The sequence below is a fragment of the Dermacentor andersoni genome, chromosome 8 (assembly GCF_023375885.2).
Source record: "Dermacentor andersoni chromosome 8, qqDerAnde1_hic_scaffold, whole genome shotgun sequence".
Taxonomy (NCBI): domain Eukaryota; kingdom Metazoa; phylum Arthropoda; class Arachnida; order Ixodida; family Ixodidae; genus Dermacentor; species Dermacentor andersoni.
Window position 1 is genome coordinate 99,248,073 of NC_092821.1, and position 18,790 is coordinate 99,266,862.

Below are 18,790 nucleotides of genomic sequence, written 5' to 3' on the forward strand. Positions count from 1 at the left end.
ATGTCTGGTACGGGCCAATTATCCAAGACCCTAGCCATCAACCAGCAAAGATGATATTTGTAGGACAAAGAAGGCATGAATATGACACTACATTCAGTATGACCCAAGCATTCCGCAAGAACTATTCGCAAAGACGGCCGCCAGCAGCAGCAGCCGCAGTGGCGGCTGGAACTTCGAAGGAAAAAGTCAGAAAATCTTCGCTCTAATAGAATAAATGGATGTCATTGATTTGGCACATAATGCGCAGCAGTGTTGCGATAGCTGGTGTAGTGTTATGCGCCTTATGCTTTCCACAGTTTTGTGTGGTATCGGTTGAAACGAACATTTTTTTGCCTTTCTTGTAGCCTCTACACAGTGCCTTTTACAGATGCACTTGCAGATGCGCTCATGCTTTTTACAGCGACGTGGCAGAGAAGCTTGAAATCTGGTTCTGTACGTCTTTAAGTTCAAATACTTGTGCTGCTTTGCAGATATCAGTGTTTCTTTAACTACTCGCTAAGCACTTTCGGACGCCTGCGATGACCATTACCATACACCAGCCGTGCACCAGCCACTGGGGCGCGCCACCAGCGGAGACACACAACTTTGTGAAAGAGTACTTTGCGAACCACAATAAAGAAAGAACATTTTCTGACAACACTTTAATGGGAGCTGAAAACCGAGCAGCGCTTCTTTGGATTCATAGCTGTACCATTGCCGCACTTGAAAGCCTTGGCAAACTCCGGGTAGTTGGCCAGAGCGGTGTTGAGTCTTATCTTTGCTGGAGGCCATGGTGCCTGTGCCAGGACCCTGGCGGTGTCCTCGTGCGGTTCGCAGAAGGTCTGGCCGTACATCAAGAAAAACAGCTGGTCTGCGTCCACGTCCGGAAGGTTGGCCAGCGACATCTCCAGCCTCTTGTAGTTGATTACCTCGATCTTGTGGATGTACAGCGATGTCTTGAAGGCCTTATGCAACACCGGCACAAGGGCATTGTCGGCGGCTACAGCCCTCAAGACACGGCGTCCGTTGACCTTCGTTTCGTTCACAGTCTGCAAAGTGCAATAAGGTTACATAAAAAGCTATACTAAAGCAAGGGTATGGCACGTGTGGCACTCAACCGAATGAACGGCTTGCTTGCTATATACTCTGCATGAAGAGGCGAAGAGAAAAAAAATGAGAACGAACGAAAAAAAAATGTACCAAGTTTGCATCGAACGAGGCCACTTGATTGCTGTTTGACGTAGGTTCCGACAGAGACGAACGGAACCAAAAGGTACGCATGGGATCAGGACGGGCGGCTGCTTCATCATCATCATCATGGACACTTCATTGATGTCATGTTGAGTACGATGTAATCGTAATTCACCCCAAGAAAGAGGATAACTATTATGCCGACAGGGTAGTGAAGCAAAGCTTTATTTACTTATTTTACTTCAAGGCGTCGCGTAAAACCTGATACGAATGGCCCGGGAAGGACCGAAATTCGAACATATGACCATTTACCTAAACGCTTGCTACAAAACTTCAAGCTTCGTTCGTTGCAGGGTGGCGTCTCAGTAAGTACCCCAAATGGGGAAGTTGTCCTGTGAAACAAGGACAAATGGAAGTGTGCGAGAGCGTAATTTCTTCAGGGGTCGCAAAAGGCTAGTGATATAAGGCTGTGAAATTTTAGAAACCCTAGTGCGCCCGACTGTTTTTTATTCTGTCGCGCGCTGGGTTTCTGTATAATATTCGTTGCTCCCCCAAATCTCTCAACACTAATCACGTTACATTAGCGCTTCTCAATCGCCTAGGCTTCACGCTGCCACGCCCGTCACCTCACAATGCCTGCGACAACGCCCCGCGACAATGCATCTAAGCTTAAGAGAAAGCGTCTGAACGCGAGTTACTTGCTACGAAGGCATGATGAAAATCTCGGGTCATTGGCGGAACGTGAGACAATGCGAAAGGGCGACGCGCAGAAGTAGGAGTGCCTCGCTCGTCCTTTCGTATTTTTACGTGTTCCGTCAACCAGCTGACGGATTATTTTTTCAACAAAATCTGTACATGTACCTTTGACCCGTACTGCTTCTCCAGGCAAGCTGTTGCCGTTTTGTTGTGGCGGTCTTGCTCACTCGCGTTTCTGGCTGAGAAGAGCGCCCTTTCGTGGAATGCCCTGTACAGGAATTGCACCATGGCGCCACCGAGACCTGTGGACTCCAGGAAAAACTCCTTGTCAGCTTTCAGCTTCATATGACCGATGGAGACGGGAACGACGAGCTTGTTCGTGTCTGGGTCAAAGTCCCAGCGGATATTCAACTGGTTGTCCTGGATCTTGCCCCCGGAAGCGACCACGACCCGCAGCCAGGACTGCGTCATGGATCCCAGCCCCTGGACGTAGTTGTAGGCGATCTCCTTGTCAGGTTTTGTGGCGTCACTGTAGTAGTAGTGATCGACGTCCTTGATGATCCGGAAGTACTTGGATTTCGCGCTCTTCATAGCCTCTTCCACCTTGTTCTTGCTCTTGGACGCGGGCAGGGCATCCGTAATGACGTTCCTGCTCGCGTAAATGGTTGTGCATTGACATATTTTAAGGGCACGCCAACCGATTGCGAATTACAGAGTGCTACCTAGCTTACTAATTTTGAGTTTAATTGCGTTTACACGATGCAAACAGCAAGGCGGAAGACACAACGCGTTGCACGCCTATTTGTTTGGGCCCATCAACCTGACAAGGAAGTAATCAAGGCTTCTGCTTACAATTTTTTTGACACAGACTTCTTGTGCGGCGTAACTAAAACTCATTATTAGGGAACGGAAGTGGTTCAATTGGAGCTGTTGGAAGTGATGGGAAATATTGCGCCAATGATACATTATCCGTTGATTTCCTAGGGTATTGCACTACCGCAAGAATACTAAGCAAAGTATCCGCTCTTGCGTCTAAGCTCGTGTTCTCACAGCTAATTGAGCTCGCAAGAGAGTTCCTAAGCAAGGTAGTCTAAATGAGCAAGCAGCTCACTAGTCGGTAAGAACAAGACGCCGCCGCGCGATATCGCCAACTTTTGTGCCAGGTTATGCATCCAGTTTGCTTGATCATTCTTCATCTAAACCATCACTCATTCAGTCGCGACTACTCATGGCCTGTTTTAGCGGCGTTGACATATCCCGAACATACAAGACTTATCTCTTACCTGTAGGACATCCTCACAATGACTTCCTTCTCGCCAGCGCTGACAAACACCTGCAGGAGCTGCGTGTCGTTGAACTCCTTAAGGAAAGCATAGCGGTAGAGCTTGTACGTAGCCAGCGTGCAGAGTTTTTCCATGTCTTCTTTGTCAGGAGCGTCCGCCAGCCTGCGGAAGGGCATCAGCGCCATAGCTGCCCTCAGCTTGAGAAACGAGCGCACGTCCTTTTTCGAGACTTTGCCGAAGGCCTTTACGACGTGCCTCACGTACGCCGGAGACTTGACGATGACGCACGAGTCAGCCTTCACGGAAACGACGCCCGTGAGAAAGTTCCTCAGGTACGTTGTCCAGTCGAAGGCAGCGCTGCCGTTGCCGACCTCCGAAGCGGGGATGTCGCCGTACTCGTGAAGGTGGTAGTACTGCTCACCCTGAGGGCCCGAGTACTTCTGTAGTTCGGCTTCCATCTTGGCCGCAGAGTTGATGAGGTCGTTAGCGTCGTCGGGCACTTTCCCCGTGTGACCCAAGAGGTCCGCCGCGAAATGCGGGAACGAGGTCGAGAACGCGTGCGGCACCTGGAAAAGGCGGTCGGCGCCCTTACCGTCGGGTTTGCTGAGGACTACGCACGTCCGACGCGACGCCTCGAGCACGGCGACATGAACGACGGGAAAGACCTCGAGCACCCTCGAGAACGTGGCCAACATGCTCTCCACTCCCGCCAGGTTTCCGGCGAGGTCTAGGTACTGCCACACGTGCGCCAGCTGCGACCTCCACGAGGACAGCTGCAACTGGTTCGACTGGCAGGCGCTGAAGAAACGGGTGATCTTTTTCGACATCGCGGTCCTGGAGAAAAAGCCGAGGTTTTGGTACTTGCGAATGACCTCCCGCACTTCGCGCAGGTAGTGGGCCACGGCGTGGTCGTAGACGTTCGTCTGTGTTCGGTCGCTAGAGCAGACGTACTCGTAGAAATCCGCGCAAGGGTTCAGGGACCAGGCGACGTTCTTCCTCAGGTCTTCGGCCGTAGCGCGACACGCACTAGACTCGCACTCGAAGTAGAGGGGCATGTGTCGGGTCTGCCAGGGGTTCTCCCGCGGTGGCTTCAGGTCTAGCAGCGACGGCAGCGGCTCGGGGCGGTTGCGGTTGCGGACCGTTAGGGCGGCGGTGACGACGATGGCCGACGCACCCGAGACGAGGAGGGCCGTGGCGACGAGGTCCCGTCGGGACATTCGGAAGGCACCCGTAAAGGCCACCGAACGTCGTGAGCCCGAGACGGGGCCCGCCGCCGACCCCATATTCTCGGACTGCGACGACTGCTGGTGCATACCGTTGGCCGCCCTTCCAATAGAACCGAACGCTGCTTCTTCTGTATTGGCTCCTAGCGGCGGGGCCGGGGGCGCTCGAGCGCGCGAGCTCGCGAAAACAAAAGGTGTAGGCACGCTTCAACTTCTTTTTGGCGTGCTTGCCACGGTGGCTTAATCACTATCCCCGAAAGCGGGTTTGTGCCATTAATTGAGGCTTCATCGTCACCATCATCACTTCTTGTAGCTCAGAAGGAAGTCGCGAGTTCGGCTGCCAACCATGGCGGCCGCATTCCATTATTTGTTTTGAACACATAAACACAATTAACAGGAAAGGGTAAGCGAGGAGCAGGCTGACAACTGCCACCGGAAGGGGCACAACGCGGAGTGCAAGCCCACGCGTCTACTCGATGTTGCATAAACAGGATGGTCAGGTATCCGCACTCTTCCCGGTGTACGGCTGGCCAATCTCCTCTGAAATTTTCCGTCGATGTACCATCTTGTATGAGGTTAGCTTCATTACTTCACATGCCGGTGTTGCTTACCTCTGCCCGCTATAAATGCTAAATGGGAGTCGCTCTGACTACGCAAAAAAAAAAAAAAATCAATTGCGCTGGTGTTGCTCGCTATGATGATAATGGCTTCGTGCATTGAAACGGGTGGGCTCTTGTCATAGAGGCAGTCGTGAAAATAGAAAATAGCAAGCAGAGAAATAAAAATACCGGCCTATAAATCCTCCGTATACGATCGAAAACGTTAATGCGGTTGGCATTATATCTTATGATGGGCGGGCGCATGCTTCATGATATGCTTCATGTGTTATAACAATTATTATCATTATTCTTGTGATTATTACAATGATAGAAGTAGTCGGACAGATACGTTACTGCGAAATACAGTATATGCAGTCTCTTGATGTATCGATCCCAAGTTACCTCATGACATACCAGCCCTGAACATTTACCAAGACAGCATGTGGCCTGCTGCCTTGCTCACAGGGCTTTTTTCTGTGCGTAGGATGAGACAATTGATAGCTGCTATTTGTGATGCCGCCATTTGTGCACTTTAAGGGGAAAAAAATTTTGAACTTTGCTTTCGCAGACTTGTCGAGAATCGTTTTTTTTAATATCGTTTATTTGGAAACCGTATGAATGTGGTGTAACCGCAGTGTCATTTGCTTGTTTCAATTTACTAGAAACGATTTCGCTGTGTTTCTTTCCTTTCTTTTCATGATTTCGTGTCAGAACTTCTTAATGAGTCATGCGATGAAAGAGTAAGAACACCCCCTCCCCATGAACAACACGGCGCTGTGGGAGACATCGTATTGAAGAGGTCTAGATTCCTTTTCACCACCTGGGAATCTGTCATATAGAGTTTCACACATAAAAAAAACCGGCGTGAAAAAGCAGTAGGTCTAAACGAGAACTCCCTGGCTCCAACTACGCAAGTACAGCGGAAGGTATTTGAATCGGCATCGACAGATCTATCCGAGCCAGTGCTTCAAGCGAGGCGCGCAAGGCCGCAACCGAATGTATGGCAACGCTTGCCGCAACACAGACGAGCCTTACACAATGCAATGAAAAATTGCCATCTTAATCTGTCTTCAAAGCCATGCTGCGACAAGTAATCGATGCCCTGCAGCTGCTACTGTTTGATTTAAATACGCCAGTGGCAGCTGACTGCGGCAAAAAAAAAAGATATATGAAAGCAATAGACGGACTCCTAGCTACAACGCAGTAAGCTCCACTTCTGCCCGCGAAGATTATTGTGCTGCACTGTGAAGTACACACGTACCCGTTGCACAGAAGCGGCATGCTGTGCAGCTCCCGTCATCGAGCTCATCATACATGCACCACCTTCCTTCCCCTTCACATCCTATCTCGGTTATTCCCCCAAGCCTCTTCCCAAAGAGTAAGTTGATAGAGAAACTTTCCTCAGCCCCACCTCTCCACGTTTCTGCCATTGAATGTTATATATACATACATATATATATATATATATGTATATATATATATATATATATATATATATATATATATATATATATATATATATATATATATATATATCATACAAGAATTAGTTGAGGGAATTGTGGTGATCGTTTGCCAGGAAGCGGTAAGCACGGCGTGATTTTAGCAGCATGCGACTGAGAGTACATGGTTTTGCCTAAACGTCGTTCTTCTTGCTAGAAACGACTTAGTGACTTAGAAAATTTGTCACACAGAGGTATCAGAACCACGGCCACAGAGCAGGCTTTCCCGCCGCAGAAAACATTCAGTTTCACGAGTCACACTTCATTTTCATCGATGCAACAGCGGTAAGCTACTGCGAGAGCCGGAAATACGTTATGAATCGCGCTGGCAGCGCATGCTCCCCAGACTAAGAAATTCCGATCTCGGATGCTATGCTTTGCTGTACTGCTGCCGACGACAGCGATTGCAGGAGCCGGAAGCAGTTCACGACCGATATCTTTTGGACACTGTCGGTTCAACTATATACTGCATTAAAATGCAAGAATCCGCAACAATTATGAGCACGTACACATATTCGCAATGCCGTCTGTGCTTGCGAAAATAGGATTGCATGCAATTTAGGCCTTTAACGGCATGCAATGCATAGTAAAGAAAGCCGCACGAATGTCGGAAGCCGCAAGCGCGAAGATCAGACAAATGCATGCACTAACCGTTGCCGCAACGTTCTATCGATGCCTTTTCCCCGGTGATATTCTTTTTTTTTTTCACTCTTCGGCGGTGGTCAAGTGACGCAGCGCCCAAGTTATCATTTGAGATTAGCCAGCCGGGAACGATGGATGATAAACGTAGCATAATATCAAGCGGAAGTCATCGCTACAAAATCGCGACCCATCACTGTCGTTGCAGTGAAACGATCGCGGCTCCTAAGATTGCGCTTGTAATCACTAGTAATGTAGATAGTGATGCGTTACACAGTAAACTGCGCGTAGTGCACACTAGTAATGTAATTGCACACTAAACATCTCAAAGAAAACCCCTTGGGATTCTTAACATACATTCTGCGCTAGGTACACGGGCGTTTGATTGTGATGGAAATTATACGGACGTTCGTGGCAGGTTTTCATCGTCGACGACGTCTAACGACGTGAACCGGTACCGAAAGCAGTTGAGTTCAGTAATTCCCGGTGGTAGGTGCGGCTGGATACATGTCACTGAGGCCACTGGGTACGAGGGCACTGGCCCATCTGAGGCCACTGGGCCACTGGGTATAGGACCCTGGATGTGTGCCGCTTTTTCATGAACTTCTTTGAAGCCAACTTGGGTTACGCACTGTAAAAAAAAAAAAAACAGCTGTTGCTTTAACGGCCATGTTTCTGACCACTTTCAACAAGCCGTCGACATCATTCCGACAAGACGATTCTATCGCCGCGAAGAATGAGAGGAAAGAATCATCAGCACCGTTTCAAAAAAAAAAAAAAAAAGATCCTCAGGATAATAATGCGACTCGATTGGCTGATGGGCGCAGTACGTCTGTGCGCCTTACGAAAAAATGACGAGCTGCCGTCAGTTTGGTGGTCAAATGATTTTAAAGATAGGGTGGCCAAGATATTTCCCGTCATTTACTGTATTATTTTGTTACAATGCAAGGCCTCTTTTTCTTTTCGAAAGTTCGCTCAATGCCATAAGCTATGAGATATGCAAATTTAGGCCGCATTCGGCTATGTACATAATAAGTGCTCCATGGTTGTCCCCATAGAGCCAAGAGGGTTATTCCGATGGTCTCGTGGGATGAAGGCCCACCGTTTGCATGTAGCGCCGTCGTATTTCCTCATACTCTGGATGTTCTGTAACAGGATCAGTGGGAGATACAGCTCAGGCCCAGCTCATCTGCTGTGTGTTGTGTTGCGCCGGAGGCATCTTCTTAGCTTGGAGCTTCGGTTTCCACTGCTGCTGCTGCGGCTCCGGGGCTCTTGCTTTGGAAGGGAACCGCGACTCCATCGAGGCCTCCAGTTCAGAGCTGAACCACCTAGTGATTTGCTTTCGCCGGGGTGCTTGGCCTTTGAGACTTGGTCTTGGTTGTGCAGGAAAGGCTGGCTTGTTGACCATAGGCTTGAGGCGACGTTTACATTCCTTGGCACCAGTGGCATAGAATTCCCCACAGGTAGCGCATTTCAGGGTGCACTGGTGTGCACTTGTAGTTTTGGATGCCGTACGTGGGGCGGGGCACACGTCGGAGTGGGAGCCGGTGCGGTAGCGTACACGGCATGCTTGTGTCGTTGCCTTGTAAGGGTAACAGGGCCTCTCCTCTCTGTAGTTTTGTGCATATTTGGGCGTGTGGTAACTACGGAAGGTAAGTACTGCGGTCTTGCTATCGCCGAACATCCGAACCTGAAGAATCTCTATCCCTTGAGTACGTATGTGCAAGTGGGTCTTGGGGGGCGTCTTGGGGTCTATTGCAGGAATTACACCACGCGAGACTCCGTCTGGAGCCGCCACATACGCATTCACCTGGTACAGTGTTCCGTTAACGGGAAGGTAGGTCAAGCGCCTCACCAGGCCGGCGACTTGCTGGTGAGGTGTAGAAACATGATGTTGGAAGAAGACATAAGCCTCGCGAATTGCGTATCCATAACTTTGCCTTGACAGGCTATCACAACGACGTTGAAAATTTGGTGGTTAGCCAGGCGCTTAACTATAAGTCGCTTGAAAGGCGCAGCACGGTCTTAAAATCAATCTTGGGGAGTGGTGGCCACCGGCAACACTTAGAGCATGGTCCCGGAGATTGCGCAGTGCTCGGCTGCTGCTTGGCGGATGGTTGAATAGTGGTCCAGCCTGTGATAACCCTTTCGCCACTCGTCAACTTCTTCTATCGTTGAGTCAGGTTCATTTGCTAGTTGGAGTACGGGTCGTCAAATGCTGACGTGACGTGGCCGGACGTGGCAGCATTCGGGCTGGTCGTAGTAAATGCCATGAGCTGGGTCTCTTGGAATTCCATCGAAGTGGGCAAAGTACGCGGTGCGGTACTCGTAGAGGGCAGGTTGAGGCTCCGGCCAAGCCCAATAGTCGGCTGGGAGCCCGCGAAATGGCTGCTCAGCGTATTCGTGCCGAGGGCTACCCGTGGCCGCCGAGGCGACTGCGTCAGGCTTAGTTCAACCTCGCCTAACCGAGAAGTGTCAAAGTCGTCAAGTGGAAAAAATATTGATCACTGGCAGCCAAACCCAGTTTCGGGCGGTGCAGAAACACTTCGCGGATGCTCTGAATATGAAAATTCAGGTCTCAACTGGAGTTAAGATCCATGAAGAAAAATCAGAGCCTTTCCACTATGGGCATATGGAAGACCAGCCAGACTGTTTAGGGCGCGACACAAAGGTGACCCAGAATATTGAACAATGGTAAGAACACATTTATTGTTCTAATCTGTGGTCATTGTGGCGATACAGGCACGCACACACATTCGCGCCGGGGTAGTTGGAGGAGTATGGGAGAGGCCTTTGCCCTGCAGTGGGCGTAACCAGACTTATGATGATGATGATGATGATGATGATGATGGTTGTGACACATTCGCGTATTACCTCTGTTGTCAAATGTGTCCGTCTCGTAAGACAATGAATGGCTCATGCCCCTTTAAGCAATGGCTCATACCCCCGTAAGAACGGCCTCCCCATTACGACGACAGAAGTGTAATTCTTCGCTGGAATGACGAGAGACAACGGAGCCAGCTGTGGAAGAAGGCGACGCTCAAGCTTTTGCTGATGATGATAGTTTTTGCACGACGGATCCATCTGTATATAGAAGACGACGACGACGAAGGCGCGAGCAGTTGTGCTTGCACGTTTGCGCGGTGGGCGCCGATAATCTTTCAGCAGTCCTTTTTGAAAAAGTCGTACAAAACATTTCTTTTTTTCAAAAACATCTGTTGTTACCATAGTGCCTGGTACTTCTTTGGGTCCCACGTGTGATAACGGCGCGTTACAGATCCCCGATCCCACAGGGGTACGAGCCATTGAGCTTGGACCTTTTCAGCACTATCACCAGGCTGAAGTGACTAGCGCAAGAGTGGACACAAGCACTAAAAAGGCGACAAGGCGACTTTTTAGTGTCCCGTGTCCACTCTTGCGCTACTCACTTCAGCATGGAATACCAACTAGACCGGTCTCACACCCTGCTACAACCAGGACGGATCAACATGATGATTTATTTTTGTCAACATATAGGACACAATTATATTTCCAGGTCCAAGCCATAGACAGCTTCGCTGTAAAACGTTCACCGACGATTACGATACTCCCTAATGCAAAATTTGAGCGCAGCTCTATACGTGTTTTCATTTCGCGATATATTGGATGGCGCGACAGTCCGTCTCTCTGCATGCAGTGTTCTATGCATGCAGTGCTCACGAATCTTCAGTCAAAAGGAGAAAAATAGAAATGTCTCACAGACCTACCTGCTCTCGGTCATATATATCTGCGACTGATTTGCATAGAGATTAGGCATGCGCGATAAAAGGCCGGCGTCTTGCGACGAGCCCCAGATTCCTCGGCTAAGTTCTCACGGCGGCCTCTGCACGGTGACCCACGCACGGCAGGCTGAGAAGTTCTGCGCTGATCGTTTTAGAATCAGAAATTCCCTGAGGACGAATGGCACGAAAGGACGTCCTTAAGAACGAAAAAAAATGTCTGACCTGAAAGCGGTATGCGATCTTGGAGAAGAAGTTTATTAAATACCAGGCGAGTGCAGGGCAAAGAATGCGATATGGCACTCACCTGTGCTGACCTATATATATATATATTCAATCGAGGTGACGTTCTCGTAAGTGTGGGCACAAAATATGGTGTTTGAAGTTTTTTCGTTGTTCATTCTGCACGATATGACAAAACCCAATGGAGGAAATACTCGATGACGCCGTTAAGTAAAAAAAGAAATGTATCTCGCAACGTTGTGCATGAGCACTGCGTTTACAAAATAATAGAGTTTCACGGATTGAAGCCCCAATATGAATTTGAGAGACGCCTCAGTTGGACCTTCTGAAATGATTTTGAAGCGCTAGTATAAAGGACAGAGCTGTGACTGAAAATTATGTGTAGGCAAAAATATAACTATAGGGTTACAGTGCCGTAAGACAGTGGTGAACACGAACAGTACAATCGGTTGGCCGTTCCATAGTGCGCCGGAACTGCTGTGCATGGGTTGAATGAATTCTGGGGTTTTACGCACGAAAACCCCGATTTGCTTATAATGGACGCCGTAGTGGGGGACTCCGGATTAATCTCGACCACCAGGGGATCTTTTAGCCTGCCCGTAATGCACGGGACCATGGGCGTTTTTGCAGCTCGCCCCCATCGAAATGCGGGCGATTGATCCCGCGACCTCGTGCTTGGCAACGAAACACCATGGCCGCTAAGGCCACCGCAGCGGGGTTGTGCATGGATTCGTGGCAATACAGTAGCAGCCTTTATCTGAACGCGACCTAAGTATGTCGTATCAATTGTCAAGAGCGTCACATTTCGTGTAAACGAGGTAATTAGCAAAGAAAGGGTGTCGCTTCAAATGAACCAAACCGTGGAACTTTGATACGGGGAACTCACATTTCAGTGACGCATGTAAACACACATGACACACACGAAAGCATCGCATGAGGAATTGTGGGAAAGCATTCGCTGCAGGATGACAACCTGCGAACCAACTGGCGGCTGCCGCTGTCGAACTGTGGGACATCAAGACAAAAAAGAAAATGGTGGCTGACAAGGCACGGAAATTTTTTCTTACTTTTGAGCCCGTTACTCGCGCATGAAAAGCGCCTTCTTTCTCAATAATAAACTATGACTACATCAGGCAGTTACTAGATTCGCGGCATTAACGCGGCCAGGTCTCCTTTGAAGGGCTAGAAGCCGAGACAGTCCCACGTTCGGCTACCACTGGACGTGGCAAGAGTTGCGGACCAGCGGCGAAGTTTTAATATCCTGGTGCATTATCGTACGTTTCCATGAAATAGACGTCGCGTAGGCTTGTCCACGTGGACAAATGAAGAACCTGGCGGAATGTAGCCGACAACGTGCAGGCTCGTTTCGCTGCTCTTCACAGCGCGAGCGCTAAGGAATGCTTATTGGACGTGACAGCGCTGACTTTCAAGTACGACACTGTGTGGCGTTAGCATTGCTGCACAGAAAAATGCGCATTCGTGCAAATGTTGGGCTGTGGGTATATGGCGATATCGCAAAATAATACGATACGCTTCTACCGTATCTATGCAAATGCGACTCGTAATTATACCTCTCACCCGTCACTCTCAGACGTCAGTGGTGAAAAGACTGCCTAACTCTATATTACTGGCTTATTCAGGTGTAGAGCCGTGGTAAACGAGACGGACACACGTCTTTTCGGTAACAAGGTCTAGTTTATTCTGTCTAAAGAGAGAATTGAGCGGGCGCGCGCAGCGCGCCGGAAGTGGCGAGGGCTTTAGAGAGAGAGAGGAGAAAAGAAGGAAAAGGAGCATAGAGAAGTGCGGTGCGCGGACCTAGTGCGAAAGGAAAGCAGTAAACAAAGTAATAGGAAAAGGGAGCTCGCGCACGACCTTCGGCACAGTGGGTCGGATCATGTGTCCGTGTGCCTGGTGTCCAACATTGGCGAAGGTCCGCTTACGGGAGGCCCGCGGGACGCCCCGCGGAGTTGTTTATGGCTGCGGGGGTGGTGCGCAGCTCCATCGCCGCGCCGCTACACAGGTAATACAGATTTAAAATGTCTCAGTGCTATCTTCGAGGCGTTACAATAGCGCTTTGTATGGAGCTGTTCAATTAGATTTGAGATTACGTTCATTTCAGACTACTTCAGTAATACAATTATCCTATAGTACAGCGTGCAGATGTCTCGAGCATTAGTACGACTGTTGTCAGCAACAAGAGAGAAAAGATATGCAGTCGGAATCAGCACTAATACTAGCAGCCCACCCACGTGATTTTTTTATCCTCATTTTCTGCATTTAGAGGCTGTACTCGGTCGAGTTAAGAAGATTCAGCACGGGGCCAATATAAATTTCCGCCAATTCGAATGAACGTAAAACGCGGAGGTGGTACAAGCATGGGTACGCCTTTTGCACCAAGCTACGCGAACATATTTATGGGGATTCTAGAAACAGATTTCTTATCGCGCTGCACTACCAAGCCCCACACATACCTACGATACATAGACGACATACTCATAATCTGGGGACATGGTCAAGACAGTCTAGATAAATATGTAGCCTTTCTAAATTCTGTTCACCCAACAATAAAATTCACATCACATCAGAATCCTCAACTGAGCGCATAAACTTTCTGGACACAACAATATACATTGACAATGGTGAACTAAAGACAACGCTGTATAGGAAACCTTTCGACAAACAACAGTACCTAGAATATACCAGCCACCATCCCAGACATTGCAAACAAGGCATCTTTAAAGGCCAAGCCACACGACTACGTCGCATTTGCGTTGAAAACCAAGACTACATAGATAGACTCGATCACCTTAAAGAAACGCTATCAAACAGGAACCACCCAAACAGTGACCTTCAAACAGCATACATCGCTGCAACCAAACTTGATCGAGCCGAGGTCCTCAAACCCCGCCCGAGGATCACAAGAACAACAACGCCTCTTCTTACTACTAAATTCTCAAACGCACTCCCAAACGTGAATAACATCCTAAGTAAATACTACCCGATTCTCACCAGCAACCAGAAACTTAAGAAGATTTTTCCCGACCCTCCCAGAGTGGCCTACAGACGCAACACTAATTTTAAAGATGTCCTTGTGCACGCCAAACTACAGAAAAAGAAGAAGTTGGGAACCAATCCCTGTGGCCGCCCCAGGTGCTCTACATGCAAACACATTCAATCTACTACTACAGTAAAAAGTACAGCGTCGAATTACACACACAAGGTAACTTCGGCTTTCACCTGCACATCAAGCAACGTAGTCTACTGTCTAGAATGCGCTGCTTGTAACAAACAATACATAGGTGAGACTGGACAACAAATTAATACAAGACTCAATGGTCACCGCGCGGACACAAAACACAATTTACCCAAAGCAGTAGCCAGCCACTTTAATGAACATGGACATGTGTTTGACAAAGCAAGGCTCTATATACTACAAACAAATTTCCGTTCCCCTCGCGAAAGGAAGTATACGGAATCATACCTCATACACAAGTTTAATTGCCTACACCCGACAGGAATTAATTTGGCACGCGGCAACTTAGAATCTTTAAAAGCTGTAACTTAAATCTGAAACTCTCATATCATCAACCAATACACAAAACACATTAGGCCACCTGCCAACTTTAATTCTTAACCTCACCTACTCTTCCATTTCGAAAAAAATTTTTCCTGCCTACTACTCAATTTAATGTACTCTTTCAGGTTTTTACGTCTATACCAACTGTACGATCCCATTCTTCCATGTACACTTGCCCCCTTCTGCGCGCGTCACCCTCCTGTTTGTTATACCGGTTTTGGCCCCCTCCCCCTCTCCCTTCCCTCCCCCCCCCCTTTTTTTTTAAAAAAATCTTTTTTTTTCTTGAAATTCCCTCGACAACACATTCCGAAGTCAATATGCCTTTTTCGGCGCCTCAACCCAGAGTATCGCCATCTCTGGAGGCCGCCGTAACGACACCTACGTTAAGCGCGTGGGGCAGTGCCCCTTGAAAGACCATGCCGCTGCCTTTCAGTCACCCTTTCAGACTCCTCGTCGCCACCTTAACTATTTCAAAATTACTCGACGTATTACTACTATGCTACTCAAGTCACTTTCAACTCATGTTTTTTTTCTTTTTTTGGCTGGGGTTTCTCCTTTCCCCCTTTTTTTTTTGTCATTTGTGTTACTCGCGCGCTGACCGCTTGACCGGCCGTTTTAATGCCTCAAAAGATGCCGCCAACGACTCCCCCTTAATACCTCCTAAACTTTCGCATCCCCAACACGCTCCCAAGCCCCCGTATTTCTGAAAGATTTCACTTTTCTCTGTCTTTTTCTTTCACTCCCCCCTTCTTTGTCTGTCTTGGTGCCGCCCTGGTTTTCCCCACCCCCACCCCTTTTTTTTTCCCCTTTTTTTCTGCTTCTATTTCTTTTCTTTTCTCCCGCGTGCCCACTCTCACGCTCCTGTCCCCTCGTCTTGAGAATGAAGCTCACAGACGTCGGACGACAGCGCTTGTTTCCTCTTGTAATCTCTCTCTTTAAAACCAGCCGCCAGCGACAACACCCGCACGTGACGTCACTGCACTAACCCTTTAAAACTAACACGCCGAGGATGACGAGGCCGCCTTTGACGAAGATAGGTCCTCCTATCGAAACGTTGGCCAGCCTGTCTGAGGCACTTCATCCCTGCTTACAAACTTTATACCACAGTATACCCACGGAAAGGCACAGTTACACATAAACTAAGTGTCACATGTACAAAATGATTTTCAATATATACAGTGTACACGATGGTTATGTACAATCATGATGTGATAGAACACTTTACACGATTTTGAAGTGATGCGCGCGAGATGTGTATATACAAAAACATTGTGTGTTTAGAAAAAGTTTATTTCGACAAGAGACGATACGAACACCGAGTCATAATCACGGCACAATTCCACCGGGACGATAACATGTAAGAAACGAAACACAGCACGTTTTCAACGTGTCCGAGTCCTCACGCACCAACATATAAACACGTATACCCACGGAAAGGCACAGTTACACATAAACTAAATGCCGCATGTACAAGATGATTTTCAATATATACAGTGTACACAATGGTTATGTACAATGATGATGTGATAGAACACTTTACACGATTTTGAAGTGATGTGCACGAGATGTGTATATACAAAAATGATCATTTATACGAGAGGACACACACACAGAAATCACGGGCACCTGCATCCTATGTGCATTAAATGAATACTTCTGATGGTCTGGCTACAACAACCAGACTGCACGAAAATTCAGCCATACGCGTCCAACAAACATTTTGCCCTTAAAGTGTTACTACGCGGATGCTTGTCGGGAGTCCGTTATTGCCGGTAGCCTAGTGCTATATTTTGTGACCCTACCAGTGACTCAAGCACCTGTTTTTGGCTTTGTGAACATTTTATTGCGAGGTTTGCGCGCCATTAAAATTCAATGCCGCTTACAAAGAAATTTCTTTCACAGCGTGCAACTTTATACCTGTCAATCTTTATGTGCCAAATTCAACACAAGACGAAGCTGTTTTATGCGCTAAGTATGAACTCTCAAGGAGGAATTCGCTAATGCAAGGCAGTCGTAATGGACTAATGGGCGATCGCCTGAAGCGTGTTTGTTCTGCAGAGCACGTAAACAGGCCTTTGACGGCTATTGAGGACCAAACGTCAGACGCAAAAAATGAGCGCATATACAAGTGATTTCGGTAACGTCTACGCGACAAGAATGTTTGATGTAAAAGCGAAATGACCCATTGAGCGAAAAAGTAGGCGCCTGTTGTCTGTAGCAGCGAAACGGCAGGTAAATTCACATCGGCTGCGACGCCACGTCTCGAGCGTGCCTCGACGGAGCAGAGATGTCGAAAGGGCGCACCTGCTGAAGCTCTAGCGCGCCAGGTGTTGCGTGAGGGGAGAGGGCATCACCGCAGCGCCTCGAGACTCTTGCTCTCTCTCTCACGGAAGCCAGCGTACGGTCCATTCACGGAGGAAGGAAACTAAGGAGAGGCCCTACCCCCTCCGCGCGCTAGGAGAAAAGTGTGGCGGAAATGACGTATAGGTTCTCATTTCTTTTGCTGCTTTTTTATTTTTTTTTTGCTGCATGGCCACGCCTTTTGGGCCACAATGGCGGCGTTGTTCTGATTTTTTGAGCGCGCACACGTGTTGCTCTGGTAGGTTTCGTGCCGTGGCAAAGGCGCTGTGTGGGCGGGTTTGCGTTAGTCACCGTGTCTTGTTGCGCTGTGTTACCTGCACCGTGCTCTGCCGGATGTTGCGCGAGCGCGCGCGCTCCGCGTGCGAAACCACGCGCAGCGCGGCGTGGTTTCGCGAAAGATGTAAACAAGAGAGGAGGGTGGCACAAAAGGCGGAGCATCGCCATGAGCAACGCCAACTTCCGGCTTCACTTTTGCTTCACAAAGAGTGACGTCAGGGCCTCTCCTTAGTTTCCTTCCTCCGTGGGTCCATTGCTCTCTCCCTCTCTCTCTCTTTCTCTCTCTCTCTCACGGAAGCCAGCGTACGGTCCATTGCTCTCTCTCCCTCTCTCTCCCTCTCTCTCTCTTTCTCTCTCTCTCTCAGCCCTACTAGGCTTAGCTGCTGCGCCCGCATGCCAACCTTGGTGGCATCTGCTGCTTCCGCAAACTCTCGTCTCGCGGGGCGTCGGCGGCATGCGGCGTTGGCACCGCAAGTCGCTGCTGCTTGCTGGCTCGGGCAGCACGTCGCATTACATTACAGCGCGAAACCCGAAAGACCTATGAGCGGCGTTCAATTGGAGAACAATGCTTTCGCATTCACAACTCTTGAGAAGGGCTTAGGTGCTCTCGGATTTTTAATTTGCGATAAGAATTATATGAGCACTCGAAGCGCGTTTTTGTTATCGCCATGAAAATTGTCGCTGCCTCGCCGTTGTGTTATTGACGGCGCACGAGCGGACGTGTGCGCTCGGTGTGTCAGAAATGTTTTCCAGAGATGCCTATCACGCGCAGTGCGTTTGCCTGAGTGAGTGAGTGAGTGAAAAGTTTTATTGAGTCTTTTAAGAGTTTCGCGGTTACGAGGTCTCCGTCGTCTTCATCTTCTTGGCGCTGGCGACTTGAGATTTCTCTTCAGAAAAAAAAATTCTGCCGGAACTTAGCAGTAAACAGAACTAATTGAATTCTCGGGTTTAAAGGGCCATAACCCAGAAACTAGCCATACAGGGGTGGGGGATGGGGAAGCTAAAAGGCTTGTGTACCGTTCATTTGGGTCACGTTTAAAGAACGATAGGTGGTTGCAAGATTATTCCGGACTCCCCCATACGGTGTGCCTCACAATCGTATTGTGGTCTTGGCACGCAAGAAACCCAGAGTTCTTTAGGCTTCGCTTCCCATAAATTTTAATATAAGAGGTTGACCTGCGTAATTTTTTAAATGTGATTGCACTTAACAGGACACTCCATTGATATCGACACGAAACACCCCGCTGAAAAGAGAGCTGGTGTAAAGCGGAGGAGAGGCGTTGGTGCGTTGTAGTAATGAGGGTCAGAGGTAACGTGGTAAGAGTATGGCTGCAGTTGGGGATGGCGGCTGGCGGAGTGCCTGCCAATGAAAGCTGAGTGCATACGACGTGCGTAAGAAGGGACACGTACAGTATTGCGCCGTGCCAGTTCCGCGTTTCGCCAGCCGACCGCGCAAACACGGA

The 18,790-nt window shown here is 48.8% G+C and overlaps 1 protein-coding gene across 1 annotated transcript; it reads right to left on the reverse strand.

Moving 5' to 3' along the window:
* Positions 1-618: 618 nt before the first annotated feature.
* On the reverse strand, positions 619-5,486 carry LOC126529279 (neprilysin-1-like). The gene is made up of 3 exons (XM_050176880.2): positions 3,150-5,486; positions 2,032-2,515; positions 619-1,028 (listed from the first exon to the last, which is right to left on the reverse strand). Exons 1-3 carry the CDS (start codon positions 4,460-4,462, stop codon positions 642-644), a joined length of 2,184 nt encoding a protein of 727 aa, XP_050032837.1. The 5' UTR covers positions 4,463-5,486; the 3' UTR covers positions 619-641.
* Positions 5,487-18,790: the final 13,304 nt, after the last annotated feature.